A 26,089-nucleotide genomic window follows, 5' to 3' on the forward strand; every position below is an offset into this window, starting at 1 on the left:
ACCACCCTCTACAGTCGGAGCGTTAGACCACCCTCTACAGTAGGAGCGTACATCACCCCTACAGAAGGAACGTAAGACCACCCACTACAGCAGAAGCGTAAGACCGTCCCCTAGAGTAGGAACTTAAGACCACCCCTACAGTAGGAACGTAAGACCACCCCCTACAGTAGGAGGGTAAGACCACCCTCTACAGTAGGAGCGTAAGACCACCCTCTACAGTCGGTGCGTTAGACCTCCCTTTACAGTAGGAACGTAAGACTACCCCCCACAGCAGGAGCGTAAGACCACCCCCTACAGTAGGAGTGTAAGACCACCCTCTACAGTCGGTGCGTTAGACCACCCTCTACAGTAGGAGCGTAAGACCAACCCCTACAGTAGGAGAGAAAGACCACCCCTACAGTAGGAAAGTAAGACTACCCCCTACAGTAGGAAAGTAAGACCACCCCCTACAGTAGGAAAGTAAGACTACCCCCTACAGCAGGAGCGTAAGACCACCCTCTATAGTAGGAGCGTTAGACCACCCCCTATAGTAGGAAAGTAAGACCACTCCCTACAGCAAGAGCGTAAGACCACCCCCTATAGTAGGAGCGTTAGACCACCCCCTACAGTAGGAACGTTAGACCACCTCCTACAGTAGGAAAGTAAGACTACCCCCTAAAGTAGGAAAGTAAGACCACCCCCTACAGTAGGAAAGTAAGACTACCCCCTACAGCAGGAGCGTAAGACCACCTCCTATAGTAGGAGCGTTAGACCACCCCCTATAGTAGGAAAGTAAGACTACCCCCTACAGCAGGAGCGTATGACCACCCTCTACAGTGGGAGCGTAAGACCACTCCCTACAGCAAGAGCTTAAGACCACCTCCTATAGTAGGAAAGTAAGACTACCCCTACAGTAGGAGCGTAAGACCACTCCCTATAGTAGGAGCGTATGACCACCCCCTATAGTAGGAGCGTAAGACCACCCTCTACAGTAGGAAAGTAAGACCACCCCCTACAGTAGGAGCGTAAGACCACTCCCTACAGCAGGAGCGTATGACCACCCCCTACAGTAGGAGCGTTAGACCACCCCCTACAGTAGGAAAGTAAGACCACCCCCTATAGTAGGAGCGTAAGACCACCCCCTATAGTAGGAGCGTAAGACCACCCCCTATAGTAGGAGCGTAAGACCACCCCCTATAGTAGGAGCGTTAGCCCACCCCCTATAGTAGGAAAGTAAGACCACTCCCTACAGCAAGAGCTTAAGACCACCCCTTACAACTGGAAAGTAAGACAACCCCTTACAGTAGGAGCGTACATCACCCCTACAGTAGGAGAGAAAGACCACCCCCTACAGTAGGAAAGTAAGACCACCCGCTACAGTAAGATTGTACATCACCCCTACAGCAGGAGCATATGACCACCCCCTACAGTAGGAGCGTAAGACCACACACTAGAGTAGGAGCGTAAGCCCCCATCCCACCCCCACCCTAATCACACACACCAATATAAGAAAACCTCCTACCCTCTGACTATCCTCTGCCAAATATCTACTGGCCCCTCTTCCCTACCTCTCCCTGTAGTCTTCCTTTCTTACCATTCCTACCCTATAACGCCCGACAATTCTATTTCATTAAAGCCCCAATATACGTAAAAAATCACTATAAAAAACAACCTTTATCTTATTTTCCCCGTAATATATGTAACAAAACAAATACTTTCCTTTAATTAAAGAAAATAAAACTGACTGTTTTCAATTTAAATAAAAATTGAAAAAATCGAAAAAAAAAACAATGTGGGACCCACAATAATTCATACATTACCGCTCGTAGCGATGACATTGCGCATGTGCATATTCCGCGTGTGTAAGACACAGTACAGACGTCCACCAGTCGCTTCCTTTTTTTCCAATCACACATCAGGCCAGTTCTGAATTCTTATAATTGTGCGTCGTATCGTTTCTAAACTAATTATTCCTTCTAATTATTTCCCAAAAACTGAATGTTTATCACAGGAATACCTCAAGTCTACGACAAGACTTCGCAAACAATGTTTGTAAACAAAAACTTACCAAAGACATATCTGCATGTGCTTCCTCTAGAAGTAGAAACCTCAACTCTCGCGAGATCAGGTCATGAACTTTCCGACGTGGTTCGGCAACAATCGTAATTTCGGTGGCGGCGTGTTTAAAATGGAGGTGTGTTTACAAATAGCGAGTTTCAACTGCTCATATATCAATACTTTATGCACAAAGTCATGGTAAATATTGTTTGAATAACTTAATTTTAACTACATCTTAGAGAATATCTCAATAATTATGTGTGATTATACACTAAATTTTTGGTAAATGTTACGTATATTGGGGCTTTAACCACTCGATCATCTCATACAAACACTTCCGACCTCCTCGACAACGATCCTCATAATCACAAAATGTAATAATTTTGACGCCGGAAAATGAACAGCTGCATGAAGAAAGGAACAGTGTGGATTTACAGAAAGTATAGGCATTGATACAGAGTGGCAGACTGTGTAGACACCAAATACAGATCACTACCAGCAATTTACCAACAAAAAACTATTAACCCACAGTCCGTCGGATGGGACTGAAAATGGTGGTCCCTGTGAGAAACTCGCGCGATAAAAATTCCTCTGTTCTTTTGTCTAAAAAGAGCAGGCCTGCGTGATAACGCTGACCTAGAGGCTAGGATTAGGTTAACAATAGGGACTATCTATAAAGTAATTTTGACGGACTTCCGAAATGCTACCAACATATCGAAATTTACATCTTCGAACCTATCAAATAAATAAAAATACGTGACCGTTCCGGATCCATATCGGCTAGGTCGCCCTTGGGACAAACACAACACATGATTTACTCCCCCCCCCCCCCACCCCCCCCCCCCCCCCCCCCCTTTTTTTTTTTTTTACTTTTCCAAAAAAAATGACAGAAAAAAAGAAAATTTCCTGCTGACGGTATGATAGTTAAGACGATTTATTGTCGAGAGAAAATGAGAGGTCAATTCAATATTTACATGTATAACGCGTGTCCGTACATTAATGCTGGCCACTGTGACACTTCGTAAACAAAACACTTTAATATTCCGTGTGTATCTGATATATCTACATGTGTCCAACCTACATATTTATGGCTTGATAAGGAAATATATATGTTCTTAGAGGGACTCTCATGTATATAGAAAATAAATAAATCATGTCCCATACTTATCTATCGGTCATTTTTAACTTTATGTCAACTACGATACTTACAAACGTAATAATCATTAAAACCCTTACTGACCAAACTCGTTTATGGTGCCGTCTTTGTGAAAATGCTGACTATCATTTCTTCGTTCGTCTTTGTACTGACTCTTAACAGTTCACTTATGTACTTCACTCCTAATATATCTGCCCATCAATAACACCAGAGACCTTATACAGACTATGCCTACAAGCAGTACAAATATTTGCATTAATATTTCATATCTTACAGACATTTAAGAGCAGCTAGGACTGATGTAAGAGTGTATGTTTGTATAAACTGGGGAAAAAATCATGTTTTTTTCTCAGACAACAATATTTCTCGATTATCGTAGTATAAACACCCAGACAAGTCATCGTCAGCTGCAAATAACATGGCGTTTGAAATGGAAACTGAAATTGACGAGCTGTAATGAAATCAGCGACCAGATATATCAAGTGCTTTGTTGGTGTAAAATTCAATAGAAGCAGTCTGAAGCATACACGTAACTAAGGAAACTGACAACATTTGAACAGATCGATACAGAATGACGGAAGACATAAGGCTTAAAACCGCTGGCACAGCAGAACGAAACAAAAAATCTAGCTACCAGTCAAAACACATCTAAAAATAGAAACGACAAACAAAATAGATAGGACCAACACATATCTGTAGTAGAAGAAGTAAGAAGTAGAGGCTCTTTTCGTTCGCGGGCACACATGGTGAGTATTATAATCATGTTCATGGTTTATCTAGCATCTTAAAAATCAAATATTTTATTTCCAGAAAGTGTTTGTTTCAAATAACAATAAGGGTATGTAGGTGAATTCTGAGCGGATGATGTCAATTTCGTTAACTACACAGACGAGCATGGTGTTCTACGTTCTGGACCATTTAGCGTGTACATTATGTACACACGAGGTAGCACGATTTATCCTTACAACGGTATGGTTGTACCCTGACTCATGTGAAATGTATACATTATTTATAAACGGCTGTTAGGGTATATATAACACTTGTGTGTATGTGTAAGACAGTGACACGTACGCGCGTGTATATTAAATATGGCTACGCTGTTAAACCATTTATGTTTTCAGAACATCGCGTGTATTTTATATAGAATGTAACAATGCCAGTTTAGTTCTGTGTCATATCATATTTGTATCCCCAATCGTTAAAGCATAAACGTATCCGGGGATACTTTGTTGCCCATCATATAAATACATGTAACCCCTCCCCCTTAGTATTTGTATCCCTCTATAGTATTTGTATCCCCCCTATAATATTTGTATCCCCCTATAGTATTTGTATCCCCCCTATAGTATTTGTATCCCCCTGTAGCATTTGTATCTCCCTATAGTATTTGTATCCCCCCTATAATATTTGTATCCCCCTATAGTATTTGTATCCCCCTATAGTATTTGTATCCCCCTATAGTATTTGTATCCTCCCTATAGTATTTGTACCCCCTATAGTATTTGTAACCCCCTATAGTATTTATATCCCCCTTTGTATTTGTATCCCCTATAGTATCTGTACCCCCTATAGTATTTGTTACCCCTATAGTATTTATATCCCCCTTTGTATTTGCACCCCCCTTAGTATTTGTATCCCCCGTTGTATCTGTATCCCCCTATAGTATTTGTATCCCCCCTTAGTATTTGTATCTCCCTAAAGTATCTGTACCCCATATAGCATTTGTATCCCCCCTTAGTATTTGTATCCCCCTGTAGTATTTGTATCCCCCTATAGTATCTATATCCCCCTTTGTATTTGTATCCCCCCTATAGTATTTGTATCCCCCTATAGTATTTATATCACCCTTTGTATTTGTATCGCCCTTAGTATTTTTATCCCCCTATAATATTTGTATCCCCCGCTATAATATTTGTATGCCCCTATAGTTTTTGTATCCCCCTATAGTATTTGTATCCCCCTGTAGCATTTGAATCTCCCTATAGTATTTGTATCCTCCCTTAGTATTTGTATCCCCCTTAGTATTTGTATCCCCCCTATAGTATTTGTATCCCCTATGGCATTTGTATCCCCCTATAGTATTTGTATCCCCCCTATGGTATTGGTATCCCCCTATAGTATTTGTATCTCCCTTAGTATTTTTATCCACCCTATTGTATTTGTATCCCCTTATAGTATTTGTATCCCCCCTTAGTATTTGTATCCTCCCTATAGTATTTGTATCCCCCTTAGTATTTGTACCCCCGTATAGTATTTGTATCCCCCCTTAGTATTTGTATCCTCCCTATAGTATTTGTATCCCCCTTAGTATTTGTACCTCCCCTATAGTATTTGTAACCCCCTTAGTATTTTTAACCCCCCTATAGCATTTGTATCCCCCGTAGTATTTGTATCCCCCTCCCCTTAGTATTTGTATCCCCCTATAGTATTTGTATCCCCCTATAGCATTTGTATCTCCCGTAGTATTTGTATCCCCCTATAGTATTTGTATCCCCCTATAGTATTTGTATCCCCCCTATAGTATTTGTACCGCCCCTCTATTATTTGTATCCCCCCTTAGTATTTGTATTCCCCTTAGTATTTGTATCCCCCTTAGTATTTATATCCCCCAATAGTATTTGTACCTCCTTTATAGTATTTGTGCCCCCTTAGTATTTGTACCTCCTTTATAGTATTTGTACCCCCTTAGTATTTGTATCCTCCCTATAGTATTTGTATCCCCCCTATAGTATTTGTATCCCCCCTATAGTATTTGTATCCCCCTATAGTATTTGTATCCCCCCTATAGTATTTGTATCCCCCTATAGTATTTGTATCCCCCCTATAGTATTTGTATTTGTATCCCCCCTATAGTATTTGTATCCCCCCTATAGTATTTGTATCCCCCTATAGTATTTGTATCCCCCTATTGTATTTGTATCCCCCTATAGTATTTGTATCCCCCTATAGTATTTGTATCCCCCTTAGTATTTGTATCCCCCCTATAGTATCTGTATCCCCTATGGCATTTGTATCCCCTATAGTATTTGTATCCCCCCTATAATATTTGTATCCCCCTATAGTATTTGTAACCCCCTTAGTATTTGTAAACCCCCCCCTATAGCATTTGTATCCCCCGTAGTATTTGTATCCCCCTATATTATTTGTATCCCCCTTAGTATTTGTATCCCCCTATAGTATTTGTATCCCCCTATAGCATTTGAATCTCCCTATAGTATTTGTATCCCCCTGTAGCATTTGTATCCCCTATAGTATTTGAATCCCCCCTATAGTATTTGTATCCCCCTATAGTATTTGTATCCCCTTATAGTATTGGTATCCCCCTGTAGTATTTGTAACCCCCTATAGTATTTGTATCCCCTATAGTATTTTGTAACCGCCCCCTATAGTATTTGTACCCCCTTTAGTATTTGTATCCCCCTATAGTATTTGTATCCCCCTATAGTATTGGTATCCCCCTGTAGTATTTGTATCCCCCCTATAGTATTTGTATCCCCCTATAGTATTTGTATCCCCCTATAGTATTGGTATCCCCCTGTAGTATTTGTAACCCCCTATAGTATTTGTATCTCCTATAGTATTTTGTAACCGCCCCCTATAGTATTTGTATCCCCCTATAGTATTTGTACCCCCCTTTAGTATTTGTATCCCCCTATAGTATTTTGTAACCGCCCTTATAGTATTTATATCCCCCTATAGTATTTGTATCCCCCCTGTAATATTTGTATCCCCCCTGTAATATTTGTATCCCCCCTGTAGTATTTGTGTCCCCCCTGTAATATTTGTGTCCCCCCTGTAGTATTTGTATCCCCCCTGTAATATTTGTATCCCCCCTGTAATATTTGTATCCCCCCTGTAGTATTTGTATCCCCCCTGTAATATTTGTATCCCCCCTGTAGTATTTGTATCCCCCCTGTAGTATTGGTATCCCCCTTGTAATATTTGTATCCCCCCTGTAGTATTTGTATCCCCCTGTAGTATTTGTATCCCGCTTTAGATAGATACTTGAATTCTTCTGTTCTACATATTAACTGTATATACTTGTAGTCGTTGGTCAGTCAGAACGCCACAGATACCAGGGGTACCTGAGTGTACATGTGTCCAAATAGGTGATTACTGGTGTACTAGTGTTACGTAACACGTGAAGGCAATACACATGTGCGGCCTATATTCTGCCAATATTAGCATGCTATAACAGCTTGCTAACGTTTTGGTAATTATCTGTACAGGAAAACTATATCAGTATATGATTTAATGGTTACAATGGTAAACACCTAATAGATATGCTTGCAAGGAAAAGGAATGGGAGTTTGGAATGTTAGAAGACTGATCAGGAATATCAACGGATCTTGTTGTGTGGCAGCTCTTCAGTGGACGAAATATATATTACGATAAAAATATTATCTTGTGATTCTAGGAGAAAATTTATTGCATATAGAATTATACATACACGAAAGAAGGCATAAAGATTAGTGAAGTAGATGTGGAACAATTATCAAATATGTTTCGGAGATACATTTATGATGGCCATCACAATCAGTAACAGTAACAGTGACATAGTGATAGTGATATAGTAACAATGGTATAGTAACAGTGGTATAGTAACAGTGATATAGTAACAGTGATACAGTAACAGTGGTACAGTAACCGTGATATAGTAATATTGGTATAGTAACAGTGGTATAGTAACAGTGATACAGTAACAATGGTACAGTAACAGTGATATAGTAACATTGGTATAGTAACAGTGGTATAGTAACAGTGGTACAGTAACAGTGGTATAGTAACAGTGGTACAGTAACAGTGGTATAGTAACAGTGGTGTAGTAACAGTGGTATAGTAACAGTGGTACGGTAACAGTGGTATAGTAACAGTGGTACAGTAACAGTGGTATAGTAACAGTGGTACAGTAACAGTAGTATAGTAACAGTGGTACAGTAACAGTGGTATAGTAACAGTGGTGTAGTAACAGTGGTATAGTAACAGTGATACAGTAACAATGGTACAGTAACAGTGATATAGTAACATTGGTATAGTAATATTAGCATAGTAACAATGGTACAGTAACAGTGATATAGTAACGGTGGTACAGTAACAGTGGTATAGTAACAGTGGTACAGTAACAGTGGTACAGTAACAGTGGTATAGTAACAGTGGTACAGTAACAGTGGTATAGTAACAGTGGTGTAGTAACAGTGGTATAGTAACAGTGGTACGGTAACAGTGGTATAGTAACAGTGGTACAGTAACAGTGGTATAGTAACAGTGGTACAGTAACAGTAGTATAGTAACAGTGGTACAGTAACAGTGGTATAGTAACAGTGGTGTAGTAACAGTGGTATAGTAACAGCGGTATAGTAACAGTGGTATAGTAACAGCGGTATAGTAATAGTGGTACAGTAACAGTGGTATAGTAACAGTGTTATAGTAACAGTGATACAGTAACTGTGGTACAGTAACAGTGATATAGTGAAAGTGGTACAGTTACAGTGGTATAGTAACACTGGTACAGTAACAGTGATATAGTAACAGTGATATAGTAATAGTGGTACAGTAACAGTGGTATAGTAACACTGGTACAGTAACAGTGATACAGTAACAGTGGTACAGTGACAGTGATACAGTGACAGTGGTACAGCAACAGTGATATAGTAACAGTGATATAGTAACAGTGATACAGTGACAGTGGTACAGTAACAGTGATATAGTAACAGTGATACAGTGACAGTGGTACAGTAACAGTGATACACTTACAGTGGTATAGTAACAGTGGTACAGTAACAGTGGTACAGTGACAGTGGTACAGTGACAGTGGTACAGTAACAGTGGTACAGTAACAGTGATACAGTAACAGTGATACAGTAACAGTGGTACAGTAACAGTGATACAGTAACAGTGGTACAGTAACAGTGGTACAGTAATAGTGATATAGTAACAGTGGTACAGTAGTAGTGGTACAGTAACAGTGATATAGTAACAGTGGTATAGTAACAGTGGTATAGTAACAGTGATATAGTAACAGTGGCACAGTAACAGTGGTATAGTACCAGTGATACAGTAACAGTGATACAGTAACAGTGATACAGTAACAGTGGTACAGTAATAGTGGTACAGTAACAGTGGTACAGTAATAGTGATACAGTAACAGTGATACAGTAACAGTAGTACAGTAACAGTGGTATAGTAACAGTGGTATAGTAACAGTGATATAGTAACAGTGGTACAGTAACAGTGATATAGTAACAGTGATACAGTAACAGTAGTACAGTAACAGTGGTATATTAACAGTGATATAGTAACAGTGGTACAGTAACAGTGATACACTTACAGTGGTATAGTAACTCTCTGATTTCAGGGAAACACCCAGGTAAGGTAGCAGTACACAGTTTCTCAGTGTGGACATAGGTGATATTTTCGTTGATTAGATAACCCCATTTTAAAGGTTTTGATTAAAATACGAAAAATAAATTCTTGCTAAAATTGGTCTTGTTGTAATGGACAATGTAGGGTTTCATTTTTTTCAGAATGATATTTTAGTTTTATGTTGGAGATTATTATTTGGACTATCTCGAATCTGTGCCCACGCCCCAAAAACTAGCTTTACAGGAAGTTAATTTTTCATAGTGTTTACACGTGGTCATGTTGTGAAGGAATTTGCTGAAACGTACGTAGTTTGTTACCATGACAGTGTTGTTGGTTTTAAGACAGGTGTTCAGGATACATGTCTTACATAAAGTTGTAGTGTTATGTGGGAGTAATAATTTTCTTAACCATTTTTAGCATTTTTTGATTGGGTAACCATGGCAATCACATGTCAGAAATCAAATGAATTTTTTCTTAATTGACTCAAATTTTATCTCTACTATTAATGTAATTGTTATGTAGTTTATAAATATATATACATGTAATGATATATATTTTTTCATAACCAAACTGCAATACCTGTATATCTCAAACACGGTCAATAGTTCGAGGAAAAATGCAAATTAACTGTTTCCTGCTACCCAAATCTGTCTCCATATCTAGGTACTTATCAAGTTGTGACCCCTTTCTCCTGTAATGTACAATTTAATATACTGCTTGACCAGATGTAATTAAACACTAAACAGTCACCTTAACACCCACATAGTGTATAGACATTTCCCAACTGGAATCCTTTATCTATCATTAGAGAGTTATGAATAAAAAGAAATCTATTAGTGGGATTCAAATACTATGGGAGGGATAGTTTTATGATGGCCAGAAAAAAGTATCCGGATAGTTTTATAATGGGGGTTAAAATATGATATGACACCGGCTAATCTCGTGATTTAACTGTCACGTGAGTCTGTCTGACCACTTGATCTGGGTCCTTGATATGCCTTGTTTGAGAGCTAACAGTATATCTATGTCAAGCGTTTTTGTAAGCAGAGTCAGCAATTTAAGGGCAGTGCGTCTGAACACTCAATTCAAATGCTAAATGAATTATCATTAATTGGTGTATCAAGATATCAAGGTTCAATAACGGTTAATGTATTCGATGATTAAAACGAAGGAATTATCAAGAAATAAATACATTTGTGGGATCGCACAATATTGCACGAAGTGCGCACGATAGGAAAATTGGATGAAACAAGCTATCGTACATTTGTGCTCACGTTGTGATGTTCTATCGTGGTTGATATAAATATGGAAATGACTTATAAATAAGTGTGGAATATGGTTTATTTATTTTCTAAATATATAAGAATACAACTAGGTATATTTCCTAATTAATTTATTAATATTTAGGTTGAACACTTGTAGATAAATCAGATACACATTTAATAGTTATATGCGTTCGTAATCTTTAAGTGTTTTGCCTAGAAAACACTATGTGGGTGTTAAGGTGACTGTTTAGTGTTTAATTACATCTGGTCAAGCAGTATATTAAATTGTACATTACAGGAGAAAGGGGTCACAACTTGATAAGTACCTAGATATGGAGACAGATTTGGGTAGCAGGAAACAGTTAATTTGCATTTTTCCTCGAACTATTGACCGTGTTTGAGATATACAGGTATTGCAGTTTGGTTATGAAAAAATATATATCATTACATGTATATATATTTATAAACTACATAACAATTACATTAATAGTAGAGAGATAAAATTTGAGTCAATTAAGAAAAAATTCATTTGATTTCTGACATGTGATTGCCATGGTTACCCAATCAAAAAATGCTAAAAATGGTTAAGAAAATTATTACTCCCACATAACATACAACTTTATAATACATGTATCCTGAACACCTGTCTTAAAACCAACAACACTGTCATGGTAACAAACTACGTACGTTTCAGCAAATTCCTTCACAACATGACCACGTGTAAACACTATGAAAAATCTTGAATGTTTACCCTGCGTTTCTGTATCCCTTGAGTGTATATAAAATATATACATATATGTAAACATTACAAAGACGTCTCTTTATGTCACAGCAATGAATCATTTAAATATCTCATACCGTCAGAAAAGAAAATCATTTTTATTACTTCTGTATTACTCTAATTTTTCCTTCATTTTATAAACAAACAACATATGCTAGGGTAAAACTGAAGTGCTGTGCTTGTTACGCGAGCGACCCAGCCAGTACGGATCCGGACCTGTCATGTATATATACATCGGTACCGGTATACAGGTAAACTTTTGTTGCACAACTACTCGTCACTTTCTGAGGTGTGAAACTATGTACATGTAGGATAAGACTAATTAACGCAAGTTCAATTTTATTTCAAAAACTGTTGAATTATAAACGATTTTTGTAATCACCGATCAATTTTAGTGCTCATTTAGTAATAACTGCACGAATTCTCCGTTTCATTCCGTAATATTATCCAACCATTTTGACCAAAACGCTAAAAATGAATATGTGTGATCCCATCGCAATTTTTGGTGCGTTGTGCGTTAACACAACTGTATGAACTATTTGATAACCAACCCTGTAGACTTTCATCCAAAGTCAATTCCATGTACGGTACCCTGCTGTAAGGAACGACAACTCTGTTTGAGATTGCCTGTAGACATTTGCTGACCGAAATCAACACCAAAATTTATCTGACCATTCTAATACAATATAGTGATGGTTTCCTAAAGATAACTGATGTTGAGGCCTGCTGGACTACTTGAGTGTTTCATCCGGATTATTCCCACGGTACGACCCGCACGCGTTTACATCCGAGCTAAAAATAGTGAATGATATAAGTTGAAATAATTTCAATTGTTGTGAATTCAAACATGTGGATATTTCAATTGGTAGGTCTGTAGGTTTAGTTATTAAGTCTGGTAGTGGCTGAAAAGAGCGAAACTTATATATCACAATGAAATATCGGATGAAAATATTCAGACAATAAAACGCCAGTAAATTTTGGTTAACTGGTTAGTGTTTCAGAAATAAAGAAAAAATGGCGAGCTACCGGGAGATGTCGATCGCGCAGTTATTGTGACGTTGACGTTTTGTGTGCTTGTAGTGTTATGACGTCATGATATTGGTTGGCGTTATACGCCGATTAGTTAGATGAAGCAGAAGACGCTTACTCTTCTGGAACACTTGGTCGTTTTCTGTTAATACCTTTTCAGTAGATTCTTTCTTTCTATCTTATTTTGTTATCCGTTTCATCAGGTGATTACTGTTGAAATCACCATCCGTTCATCTGCCCGTAACAATTTTTGTTGTCGCTATTTCTGTAGAGGTATTGGGTGCATATTTTTTTTTTCAAATTTCATATGTATGTTTCCCTCGATCTCTAGTTGTGCATTGCCCCCATTATCGGAGTGAGAAAAATTTCCGAAAGGCGGCCATCTTGGATTTTGAGGTTAATATATTGTATAGTTCCGTTGAGGTACTTACTGGATAGAGGTGTCTAAAATTTCATACGTCGATTTCCTTTTAATGATACACCTCGAAATATATCTCAACTTTATAAAGCGTATCGATATAAAAAAAATGTATGTCGACATAAAAAAGGATTCGTCAGTAAGGGTTTTCAACCTTACTAACCAACGTTTCTCTTTACTAATTAGTACATTGTACTGGTACTATTTAAAACATACGCTACTGTCAATGCTATTTACACAATGTAAATATGTCTAGCGTTGATTGGCTCCACAGCTTTAATAAAGAAACTGAAATAAGCGTTAAGCTCATCAGATCAGTTAAAATAAGCGCTTATCTCCATAATGTAGTATTTATATGTTTTTATTGAATAAGAAAGTTTAAACTAAGTTCCGAATTGGAGCAAATTGACTCGTGGTATTAGATTTGTAATGGCATCAATTCAGTATTTCTTAGTACATAATATTTTTACCACTTTTGGTTTTCATTTACAATCCCCCTGCCATAAAATTACTATATAATTAAACTTACATCGAGAGATTTATATCCTAGTCGTTTACTCTAGGATATGAATTGCCCTTTTTGTTGGGAGAACATTGCTCTCTCTTTTTCATTGAAGTCCCCGTACAGTATACGCTGTTGTTATCACACCATGTATATGACTTTCAGCATCACTGCTTCCTTTGCAAGCCTATGTGTACATTATCATATATTTATGAACAAAACCGCTTTACTACACTAGAAAATATCAGCTTACACTCTCAACGGTGCACAGGTTTATGTAAACATTTCTGACATTTAGCAGACTCATGGCCCTAGTTACTCAAATCTTGATAAGTATTAACCAGTGTTTAGTGAAAATTTTCAAATTCTTATTAAACATAGTGGAAACATCCTGTTTCATTTCAGAGCTGTAGATTTGTTGATACAGGTGAAATTGATATGTTTGTGTTCCGATCTTTAACAGTCCTTGTTTTTGCAATATCAACAATTATACTTTGTCACTTTCTACTGTTTGACTCTAACCAAGCTTTAAACAACTGGTGTCTGGTGTCAAAGACAGATATTTGTAAATTATGACGTCATGCAGCATGAAATGTATTTGTTTAAACGTTTTCTCTCAGTATAAAACATCTTACGCAAGTTCCCATTTCATATTCAAATTCATGAAACGAGTCTAAGGTTTTTTTTCTTCATTTTAGTGAGTCATGAAATGAAAACACGGACTCAAATCTCTTTGTAATCCAAATATTTTACCCAAACGAATGGTGGTGCACGCCGTACCATTCTCGTTCCCGTTTTCTCCTCTCAAAATGGAGACTTTTGCTCATGAGTGTAATATTTGTTATTGTACATGGCTGGGGGAGGAGGGGCGTGATAGTTTTCAAGAATAACATGAAAATACCAACATCTTAATCCAAGCTCAAAATCATGAAGGTCAAAAAACGAACAACAGAAAGATTAACACGATGACCTTTAAAAAGGTACATGGAGAGTAAGACCATGGGTTCCGGAAGGATTAGAGTGAGAATCAGATTTATAACAATGAATTATGATTTCATTTCGATTCCACCGAACATTTTTATTTTATCATTTTTTTCTTTTCAGAAACATCATGCTGACGTTACTGCCATGACTCAATGATCAGAGATGATGTTCAAAACAAGATGGCGGGCGAGCACCCTATGTCTGTTGGCTGTTGTCACGATTGTTGTCATACTGCTGTTGAACACCTTGGACTTTCCGTTCAGCCAACTAGACAAGGGATTCAGGCTCGAACGAGACCCAATCCCATCTTCCTCCGGTAAATATACCATACTTAAATGGCAATAATGATTTAAAAAAAAACAGAATTTTTATTCAAACTCAAATTCGATTTAATTACATTGTAATGTGACACACAGACAAAAAAATCAATAAATCGCTTCATGTTGATATTTTCTCTATCCAGATGTCATTCGTAGTTCACGGGAAGGTCAACTGAAATAGTGCAGTGGTTGTTTTTATAAGTTCCAAATCCATGTTTGCTATAAGAGTGAAGAACAACATTTGTTTACACAACATCTGTTTACACTGCTTGGCATATTTCTATCCCTTTGTCAGTTTATGCGCTGGTAAGAGATAACTGATTTCGATAAGGTTACATAGTTACGATAGATACAAAGCGAAAAAGGAAGACTGTGATTCTCTACGCCATTATTTCAGGAACTTTTTGAAACCCAAATAAATTTCTTGTGATGAATCGTTGTTTATCTGAGTTTAATCATTAAAAGTTGGGATTTTTATAAGATGCTTTTGAAGAAAACTGTTCAAAATTATCTTTTTATGTTCTTATTGAAAGTATACACCCCAATTTACCATTTAAACAAAGATGTGATACTCACTTTGCGGACTTTCTTTAAAGATCTAGCTAGATCGATTTATATACGTTCGCATGGCCCTCATTCATCAAAACAGGTTTGCGTTGTTATAAGCCGAACAAGATGGAATATTTGTGGAGATCAGAAAATTAACAGAAAATAAGGCTAATGAAGTAATAAAATTGTAACCCCGGCAGAAATTTTAGTGAACAGCAAACAAGCCTGTGTAATTTTCCCAGTACTCTTCATAAAATCTATTACTAGTCACATGTACCTTTCTGTTCCGGATTTCTCGGTCCGCTTTATTTGACAGTTGGGCTTGGAGTATTCCAACTAATTTCGCCTGTCCAAACTGACCACAGGGGAGATATTTTGATGTTTGTAGTAGTTTTAAAAGTCCTTAGAATAAGTTCTTATAAGGTACAAAACAGTTAGAAATTTTGAAACTTTGGGTGAATGCGCCTGAGTGTGACATTCTTAACATACAGCAGTAGAACTCGTGTTGTTAATTAAAATGTTTATCGCAACAGACAACATTTTACGCAGCTGAATATGTAAGAACTAATTTTATGTTTTTACATAAATGAATTGAATTTCACACAGTTTGATAACACGGATTTCACAAAGAATGAATTAGGGGATTAAGCACTGTAAACCGTGGTATTTCTGTGGTAAACTCCGTCTGTAGAACGTGCTTAATTTTAACAGCTTTAAATCAACGCGGTTGAAATCGGGGAATGATTTGTATTAATACATTTTCTTGCATGGTTCCATTTGTTGAATTTCAAACGGGTAAAGTTGAGCTAGAAGATGTTTTCTTTGTTTGATTTTCTTGACATTTCAAAACCTTTTGTTAATGTTTTGTATTCGTTTTATTTAGTTAGAGCATGGATTAATCTGTTTGTACAGTCGAACATCGTTATCTCAAAGTCGACGGGTCCATGAGAAAATTTTCATTTATCCGATCATTTGATTTAATTCAGATCGAATGTTTAGTCCAAAGTTTGACCTAGACCAACGAAATACTTCGAATTATACAGGGTTTTCGACTTAAAGAATTCGAGATAACGACGTTTGAGTATTTATTTATTCATTCATTTATTTACTTATTAACGAAGAAGAACTTAATTAATTAGCTTAATTCTATTATTTACACATATTTTCTTATGCATTTCATGTTTTATTTTCTAGTATCGGTCCCAGTGATCATTCCGGAAGTTGAAGTTTACACATTCCAGGAAGTGACGTCATGGACACGTGAAACAAATATTTGTGCTTCCATTGATAATCAAATCTACCATGGAGATTTTTTCCGTGTTCCTTTGGAATCTCAAGTTGGAAGTTTATCTGTATTTATCCATAACCCGACAAAAGATGGACTTTCCGGGAAAATTTACAAAGAACGAAGATGGGAGCCTAATATTCTAAACGTTATACTGTTATTCCTTAGGACCGATGACGACACAAACTTCATTGATATCGGAGCAAATATTGGACTACATGGTCTACAAATCGCAAAATATGGACGCAAAGTCTTGGCTTTAGAAGCCAGTAAGCATAATGTCCAGCATATATGTGCCTCTACTCACTATGGACGTTTCCATGACTACGTAAAAGTTGTATATAATGCCGCAGGAAAGAATCACGAAACATCTAACATTATCCTCGGAGGCTGGGGAGATTTGGCAGGGAATTTCGTGAACATATCAAATACAAGAAAACAAAAGTTCAAAACAGACGGGAAATTTGCTTACAAGGACACTACTGTCTCAGTACCAACTGTCACGCTTGATGATCTGCTATCTTGGCAACATTTTGAAATTTACAAAAAATCATTCATCAAAATGGACGTTGAAGGTTCGGAACATCTTGTGATGGAAGGGGCCAAACGATTTATGCAAAATTCAAATATCAAAGGGATTATAATGGAATGGAAATGGCATAAAGGTCAAAGTTCAGCTGAAACTATACTCGATATCATGAAATCATGTAAATTCCAACCATTTGACTTTTCAAACACAAAAATCACACGGAAGAAATTCTTTTCACAGGACAATCTTACAAAACTGTTTCGAAGTTTGAACCCTAATGAATCCAGCTCGTGGCCTGCTAATGTGCTCTGGGCACCTATGTCATAATTAAAAGTACGTACGTGAGGGTCTTTTGGGGTCAAAACGTCAGGTACAAAATCAATATATATATAATCAAATGAATTGATGCTTTTCATGCGAGAAAAGCCGCGTTTTTTAACTTTCCGGAAAAGAGTTCTGCAGCAGTTGAATTGATTATGATATAAAATGTCCCTTTTTCCATTTACTTCCTGTTGCCAAGTTTATAAGTAAATCATACACCATCATACCACAAACTGTTTAGTAAATGTACCGGTTTCCTAGATGTGTAGCTTTGTGTCAGTGTATACGTGTGTTACACAAGTGTTGACTTGTGATACAAGTGTGTATATTTATAACAAATGTAATGTGTTAAAAATGTGTCGCGTGCTGAAAGTGCGTAATGTGTTACAAATGTGTCCCGTGCTGAAAGTGCGTAATGTGTTACGAATGTGTACCTGTGTTGAAAGTGCGTAATGTGTTACGAATGTGTACCTATGTTGAAAGTGTGTAATGTGTTACAAATGTGTCCCGTGCTGAAAGTGCATAATGTGTTACGAATGTGTACCTGAGCTGAAAGTGTGTAATTTGTTACATATGTGTCCTGTGTTGAAAGTATGCAATGTGTTACAAATGTGTACCTGTGCTGAAAGTGTATAATGTGTTACTTATGTGTCCTGTGTTGAAAGTATGCAATGTGTTACAAATGTGTACCTGTGCTGAAAATGTATAATGTGTTACATATGTGTCCTGTGTTGAAAGTATGTAATGTGTTACAAATGTGTACCTGTGCTGAAAGTGTATAATGTGTTACAAATGTGTCCCGTGCTGAAAGCGCATAATGTGTTACAGATGTGTACCTGTGCTGAAAGTGTGTGCAGTGTTACAACTACGTATTTGTGCTTTAAGTGTGTAATATGTTACAAGTGTATAAAATCTTTTGAAGAAGTGCGTGACTGTTTTACAGATACAGATACATGTTTTTAATGAAAGACACTGGTAGTTGATTAGCATACCTATTACATTTTAAAATTGTCAGGAATTTGAGTACTTTAAGATATAGACGTAATTATTACAATGTACAATCACAAAAAATACTTGTGTAACAAGTACAAATATGTGTGTTTTATTCTTCTTCGTTGTTTTGTATTCAAGTTTCAGTTATAACTGTTAAAAATGTATATAAAATTACAGCTGTGTGTACATAAATTGTGTATTTTTTTATCATTATATACATAAGGATATTGATACCTAACTTTAATATTTCTATCAAGTATGCATGTATAAGAAATGTTATTGTATACGTACTTGATTGAGTTTACTGATTTGGTAATATAGTACTAAGGAAGAAATGTTTTTATATTTCACGCGTACGTCGCGGTTCTACTGTGATTGGCTGTCAGTCATTTTTATTTTAATTGTGACGTCACTACATCATGACGTCAAAGATTCATGAAACCGTACACATGCTCAAATATATTTTGTGCTTATGCAAAAATCATTTATGGTTTTAATTTGATATCTGAATGTTTTTTAATGATTTGAAGAAATTTCTGAAAGACATCCAGAGTGAGGTATTGTTTTATTGAATTAAGCTTTGGTTTTTGACTGATATTTCAAGACGTAAACAAAATTAGAGAAAGTTGGATGGAGCTCAAACTTCACGCTTGAGCCAATGAAGAGATGAGATGGCCGATTTCAAATTCGAGTCGATATGAAGAAATGTTCCTTTCACGAGTATCAAACCAAAGGGCTGCAATCATTAACTCGAAAGGATTGTTCTCGCAAGTTTGTGGTAGATTGAAGACCGAATAATTCTACACATGCATTGTGACCACGATAAAAAAATCCTTGACAAGGATATCAGAAATTAAACAGCTGTACATAACTAACATATTTCTAATAGCTCTGATATAAAATCAGACGAATTTTTGTGCTTTCCCTATACATTACTTTTCTAATTTATCAAAAAAAAAAACGAATACTCGCTTTTAAAATGAGACTATGTGTGTAAGGTTGGTTACCTTTTATATGGTGTTTTGATATTTGTGGAGTTTGTTCTGTGTACTCAGTTCTATCGACAATCAATCATTCACTCTGTATTACCTGTCAAATGTGTGGTCATTTTTGAACAATTTACTTTTTACACGAAGATTTTGGAAAACATTCCACCGACATATCCGGGTTTTTAATCAATAAACAGTTTTAAATCTGCTGATGAACAATATACAGACTGATGTAAGTGATTCAGTATGGCCATTGTTCCGCATCATTACATGCTCTCAATTATTCATTTTGTTACAGCAGTGTTTATCAATTTACTTATATATAAACTGGCTTTTGGGTTGATCCCGTGCGTTTACAAAATATCAATCTATTTTCTATCCGGATAAAGCCGATTTCACCTGATACGTTTATGTCGGACATAACATATTCGCTCATAATTTTACCTATGCTTGCATTTAACTTCTTATTACCAGTGCTTGCTATATTTTTGTTTACATTAAAAAAGAGCCCCTACCGACGTTTATATCTGCAGGCTCCTGGTCAGATATCAACTGTGCATTGTTCGTCATTGAAACAATTTTATTAGCAATGCATGGTCAAAGGGAAACAACTCTTGTTTTTAATGAACTTCCGTTATGTTATATTATATTGTCAGTCCCAATATTCACACCTATTCAAGAAATCCTTTGTTGATATTGACGTGAACAATCTGATAAAGTATATAACAAATGAAATTATTCAATGTATGTGACATTTTCTGTTCTATATATTTGTTATTGGATACAAGAATCTTTCAATTAAAAGAAATTGTTTTTGAGAACATCTCTTACAACATTTTCTTCATTTTGTTTTTTTCGATCCAAATGACGTTTTTTTTTTCATTTTTCAAAATCTTGTTTGATGGCCTCATCAAGTATTTCGGAGTATAGGTACAAGCTACACCATATTGTACCAGAGTCCAAATTCTATCAGAGTGCATTTCTGTACTCTATACACCACGTTGTATAGCACCGTGACGGTAAAGAACATACATTTATTTTGTAGATTGACCCAAATTATGTGCAATATATTTCACGAACTTATTATTGTGCTTGTATTTTGATTGCACAACGATTTTGTCTGAAGAGTTTTCATTGGACAGTTATGTTTTTAAAGACTTTTTCATTGGATTTTTTAATTTTCATTTCGTGATAATTTCTACTGTTAAAGAGTATTAATTAGGCCAAGATTTCATTTTTAACGCTGAATTTATGCACAATACAATGTTTTTCTCTAAACTTACATAAAATGAATAAAAACATTATTTATGAAAAATGCATTGATCTTTTTTTCCTTTCACATTAAAAAAAAATTTCACCATCTTTGTGTCGGTACCAGAATTAGAATTAGCCTTTGCATTTAGGCAAATTGGTTTAGAGAGATATCGTTCATTTCCGTGTTCAATCGCACCTGGGTGTATTGCAGACCAAACACATTTTGCTAGATATCCATCTTTACAATAAATACATTATTTGTTTCATTGGTGTGTGTCGCAACCTACATGCCACGTCTTAATTATTTTGAATAGTGTAACTGTTCTGAATATTTACATGTACTTGACAATCTTTTAAAATTATGGAATATGTGAAAATTACGATGTTTATTGAACTATAGAATTAAAATACCTTCCCGCATCTTGATTTTTTACTTTTCTTTTATAAAAGGAAAATTTTGATTTTCCTCCGTCACCTCATAAAGTTTCAAGATTAAATCCAATATGCGTTACAGATGATTCCTGGAATGACGTAACAGCGGTATGATGCTGTTAAATACATTATTTGAATCTGATGTTTATAATTCTACATGACGTTAGAAGGTACTTCAATTGTGTTTTATATACTTTATACGCTTCAGGTAGAACCTGCAAGGAAACACTGCAGAAATTGACCGATGCGAGAAAATTTATTTTGAATGTTCACCGAGAGGTACGTTTAATGAAGTAGTTGACGGTACACAGTCTTAAAGTGGTCGGAACAATCAAGCATGAAAGTTCTTAAAATTATCCAATTTTACATAAAATGATTTAAAAGTCTTACTGGAACTTCCTCCTCTCTTTTGTCTACATCCGTAAGCATTTAGCTATATCCAAAGTTCTTCCGGTGCGCCATTTTGACCTTTGCTACCCGAGGAGTTCTTCGTAACACCGCATGTTATTATTTCGTATAGATAATGGCAGGGTTTGAAATAAAACACACGAGTGCTGATTGATAAGTTGTGAGCCTGATATTTAAGGGTTTGAATTTTGGCGGACATATTACATTATTTTTTAACGTAATCCCTTTCAGTATCTACACATATCTGCTAGCGATGCTTAAAGGCCTCAATGCCACTTTTAAAGAAGTCTATTTCTTGACCGTTCAGAGAGTCCTCCACTGCATGCATGACGTCATCATCCGACCGATACTGGGAAGGAAATGACCTTTATCAAGTTTGGAAATTTGTAACTTACCAGTCAGCAATAATAATCATAGAGATAACAATATTATGGACTTTATTGTGCATTTCCGGGGTTAAAGTAGTGACATGCCTTCCAGGATGGGCGTCATTCCCAAGGCTCTTTCTGCTACGCTTAAATTCCGCCACCCAGCGTCACACTGTAGTATATGAAGGGACATCATTCCCAAATGTAGCAACCATATAAGTATGGATATCCTTAGGTGCTAGACCTTTCTTATGCAAATATTAAATCACAGCTCTTTCAGCGATTTTGTCTATTTTGTAAAAAGTCGCTTGTCTTGTTTAATTCAGTGCTATCTCTTCGAAATGAACTGACCAATGACACCAGTCTTCGGGTGCACAGCCTTAAATAGTCAGGGGATACCTGCTTGAATTCTTCAATACAAAGCTCAGAACGGATCATACAGCCCTCCTACGTACTTGAGGTTCTTTTGAATTCAACTTGTATTTAAAATTCATGCGAATTGATTGAATTTTGGGACGAATGGACTCATCCATCCTTTCTTAAACTTTTATTTCTGTCAGATTTAACTTTTTTTAAAGTCACCCGGATTTCAATATTTTGTTTCCCTAGCATCGCCAGAGTTATATAAGAATTAATTCTCGGTATGAAGTTGTGTTATACGTTATCAGAAGTATGATATGCATTAAAATTAAGGCCACACACAGGAACAACAATTATCTTTCATTTTATTTATCAAGTATATGATGAAAGCTCAATCTATTCAGCAGCCCCAGTTCAAACCATAATAATTGTTAACTGTAGAAGACTGAAGAAAGAACGTAATAAAAGGATAAATAAATATAAATAGATAAATAAATAGATAAATAAATAAATAAATATATAAAATGGTACGTGTATCATAGAATGTCTAGTGTAGCTCAGACAACAGAAAGCTACCAGTAAATACCACCTTTACATGTCTCCCATTCCTGATTTTGATATATAATGCTTCTTAATCTGGTTGTTTTAAATATAGATCACGAATTTAAGTTTCATAATCAGCGTATCCTGTTAACGACAATCAAACAAATGTATTTTAGTCCGTTTCCTTCCATTGCAAATCTTTCATACAGAGCTTCCGGTACCCACACCCGTCGAAACACGGGGGTCCAAATGAAATTTCAAACATAAGCAAACATTCCTGAATTATAAAGTCAATTGATTCAAACGGCTATTTGAAATTATTTTTTTTGTTAGAATATATTTGCGCGTGACATTCCATAAGAAAAATACACATATCGAAACAAAGTGTGTCAGATATTCCGTAACTAGTGAAACTGTGTGGAATGGTGTGAAATAACCGTGCAGTATTTAGCCACAGGTACGGGCGTAAGTTGGTTCATTAATTGAGTGACTTCTTCCGTGTCCGGGTATCGTCTCACCGACGAACGTCAGTGTTCTGGTGAAGTGAGGGGGCGACATACATCCCCTCAATGAGATGGAACCGTCTGTAGCGGTGATCGTTTGATTATACTAGTTTTTGTAGAAGACTCCAGGGCCTAATGGTGCCTTATCCTATTTCCAGAAGTTTAAACATGCACCGAAACTGAAAGGACTGAGTTGAGGGGCCTATCTAGATTTGGTTTGAGTTCTGGTAAGTTTGAAGTCGGTCTAATGCCTTAAAATAATTGTATAGTCTGACACTACCCCTAGACCCATAGACCGGCGTTATCACGCCTACTTTTTTCGCAAAATCACATAGGGATCTTTAGCGTGCGAGAATGGACAATCCTCACACGGGCCACCGTTTAAAGTCCCATCCGCCGTACTACGGCTAGTATTTAGTTCGGTGCAGGTGCAATTATAATTAACATTTTATTTGTTGTTGTCCCGTCTTGAAACCTTTCCGATCATATTTACTAAGGTTCTCCATCACTTTACAAATGTCTATTACTTTCTGTGATTCCACTCCATTCTTTCTGCATACATCTCTTCACTAAACCGATTTTTTTATAATTATATATGTGATTTTATGTGAATGTTCAGATTTCGAAAGGTGTGTGGGGTTTCGGCATAATAAGTTACGTTGAAGTAGAAAGCGTCATGATAGGTTTATAGATTAGAGGTATTGAAAAGAGAAAGAGTCTGCGCATGTACATGTAGGATGGTTGAATTATGTTTTATGCTATGTGTTTAGCAGGAGTAATGTGTTAACTATAACTGGTTACATGTTGAGTATAGACGAAGAGGCATTAGGCTGTTTAATCTAACCTATATAGTATTATATACATCCCGCGGTTTGTGTAGAAGTACATTTTACATAGGTTGTGAGATGAGGTAGGGGGTTTGGGGCGGGGGTCTTGTATGGTGTTAGTTCAGTGGTGTGTAAGGTTGTGTGTTGTGTTGTATACATGATTGTGTGTTGTGTTGTAAGTATGTTTGTGTGTGTTGGTGTATATGTGGTTGTGTGTTGTGTTGTAAGTATGGTTGTGTTTTGTGTTGTATATATGGTTGTGTGTTGCGTTGTATGTATGGTTGCATTGGGTATAATTGTGTGAGATTCTAGATTTCAAGATTTCTGGTATTGATGTTGTGTGTACTGTTTGAGCTTATAACCAGTGTTGATAAAACAGTTCTGTATAATAATTATCGAGAACACTTTATCCCCATTGTCCTACCTAACAGAGTTCCATATACAACATGCCAGGGTACAAGACCCGAATCCGACTACAAACCAGTCAAAGACCGGTGTACCAGGAGGTGCTCTTTATGTCTATTCTATACTGGACGTAGGGCCTTAAATGTGGAGTTTGTTTGTGCGTTTTTCTTCATATTCAGTCGTTTGTATACCAAATACTTGAAAGGGTGGACTTACTTGTGTGTGTTGTTTTATTTATGTGTACAGTTTCAGCAGTGGGCATTCCGCTCGGAATCCCCGGGGACACAACTGTCTTCGCTGTATATGTAGACTATGTTAGAAATGTGAATGCAGGGGAAGGGGCACAGAGGAGGACACCACATACCTCATGAGTTGTCAGTATGAACCAATGAATGAGAGGATCAGTAGTGATCCTCCCTGGTACAGTCTCCCTAGGTATCCTGAGGTCCCACCTTTTACGCGGAATATTGCACAGGGTTCAGGCAATCGGAAGACTGCGACCCTTGCAGTGACCTTGGCATGAGTCTCCAATTCCTACACCATCGTCTTTCCTATTTAGTGTTTAGTATTGTGTCTTATGTTATATTTCATTGTAGAAATCTATAGTTTTCAAATACCTGATTAATACATAGTATATTGTGGCAATGTCCCGACTATTTAGTGCGGATAACATGTGATTGGTGCAAATAATTTACTTCCTTATACAGTTCGGCCCAAGCTGTTAAATGTTTGGGACAGAAAACATGATCGATTGTTTCCAAATTATTACAGAACTCACAATATTAATGTTCGATTTCAATTTTGTTTTGCCTAATCCTAATCTTGTGATAATTTTGCCATCTGATTTACTGTGACCGTATAATTCTGTCTCTCTAATTGGTTTTTTCTGTAATTTGTCTAAAGTTATTTAAATCTCTCCGGTCTCCCCACATTCCATCCAATTTTTGAGCTATTTTTTCTTTGGTCAGAACATAGGCGTTTGTTTTGGTAAGTTTGACATCGATGTCACAAAAGTTGGTAGGGTCAGTGCGCTATATGAAAAGTCAAACAAAAATATCTTACATTCAAGCGCGTCACTTTGCAGCCTCTGTACTCACAGTGTTAAATAAGCTTGCTTTCTCCTCTTAAACGGGGTAGGCGGTACCGCGGGGGGAATCGCGGTTTACGTAAGGGCGATGGGTGCATGCGTGGGTGGGGGAGGGGGATTTCTTTCCAGAGGATAGTGCAGAGTGTGTAGGTAAGAACACGCTCCTCCTTCCACGCAAAAAAAGGGATTCCCCACAGTATCGCCAACACCCAATGTCGATTGTTGGATTAAGGTAACAGTATAGTAACGAAACTCCAAGCATAGATTTAATAAACTGGTTGATATACTCTAAGTATATAAAAAAACTTATTTTTAATACATGTGTACTTTTCAACATGAATATAAATAACTTCTTTATTTGACTTAATTAACACTTGAAAT

General features: G+C 36.7%; 1 protein-coding gene across 1 annotated transcript; it reads left to right on the forward strand.

Moving 5' to 3' along the window:
- Nucleotides 1-3,881: 3,881 nt before the first annotated feature.
- Nucleotides 3,882-21,196, forward strand: LOC132565309 (uncharacterized). The gene is made up of 3 exons (XM_060229948.1): nt 3,882-3,939; nt 14,656-14,851; nt 16,599-21,196. The coding sequence occupies exons 2-3, from the start codon at nt 14,698-14,700 to the stop codon at nt 17,543-17,545; spliced, it is 1,101 nt and encodes a 366-aa protein (XP_060085931.1). The 5' UTR covers nt 3,882-3,939; nt 14,656-14,697; the 3' UTR covers nt 17,546-21,196.
- The last annotated feature ends 4,893 nt before the right edge of the window (nt 21,197-26,089 follow it).

This window comes from Ylistrum balloti, unplaced genomic scaffold (genome assembly GCF_031769215.1).
Source record: "Ylistrum balloti isolate Yb309-2 unplaced genomic scaffold, AGI_CSIRO_Ybal_v1 Utg369712, whole genome shotgun sequence".
Classification (NCBI taxonomy): Eukaryota; Metazoa; Mollusca; class Bivalvia; order Pectinida; family Pectinidae; genus Ylistrum; species Ylistrum balloti.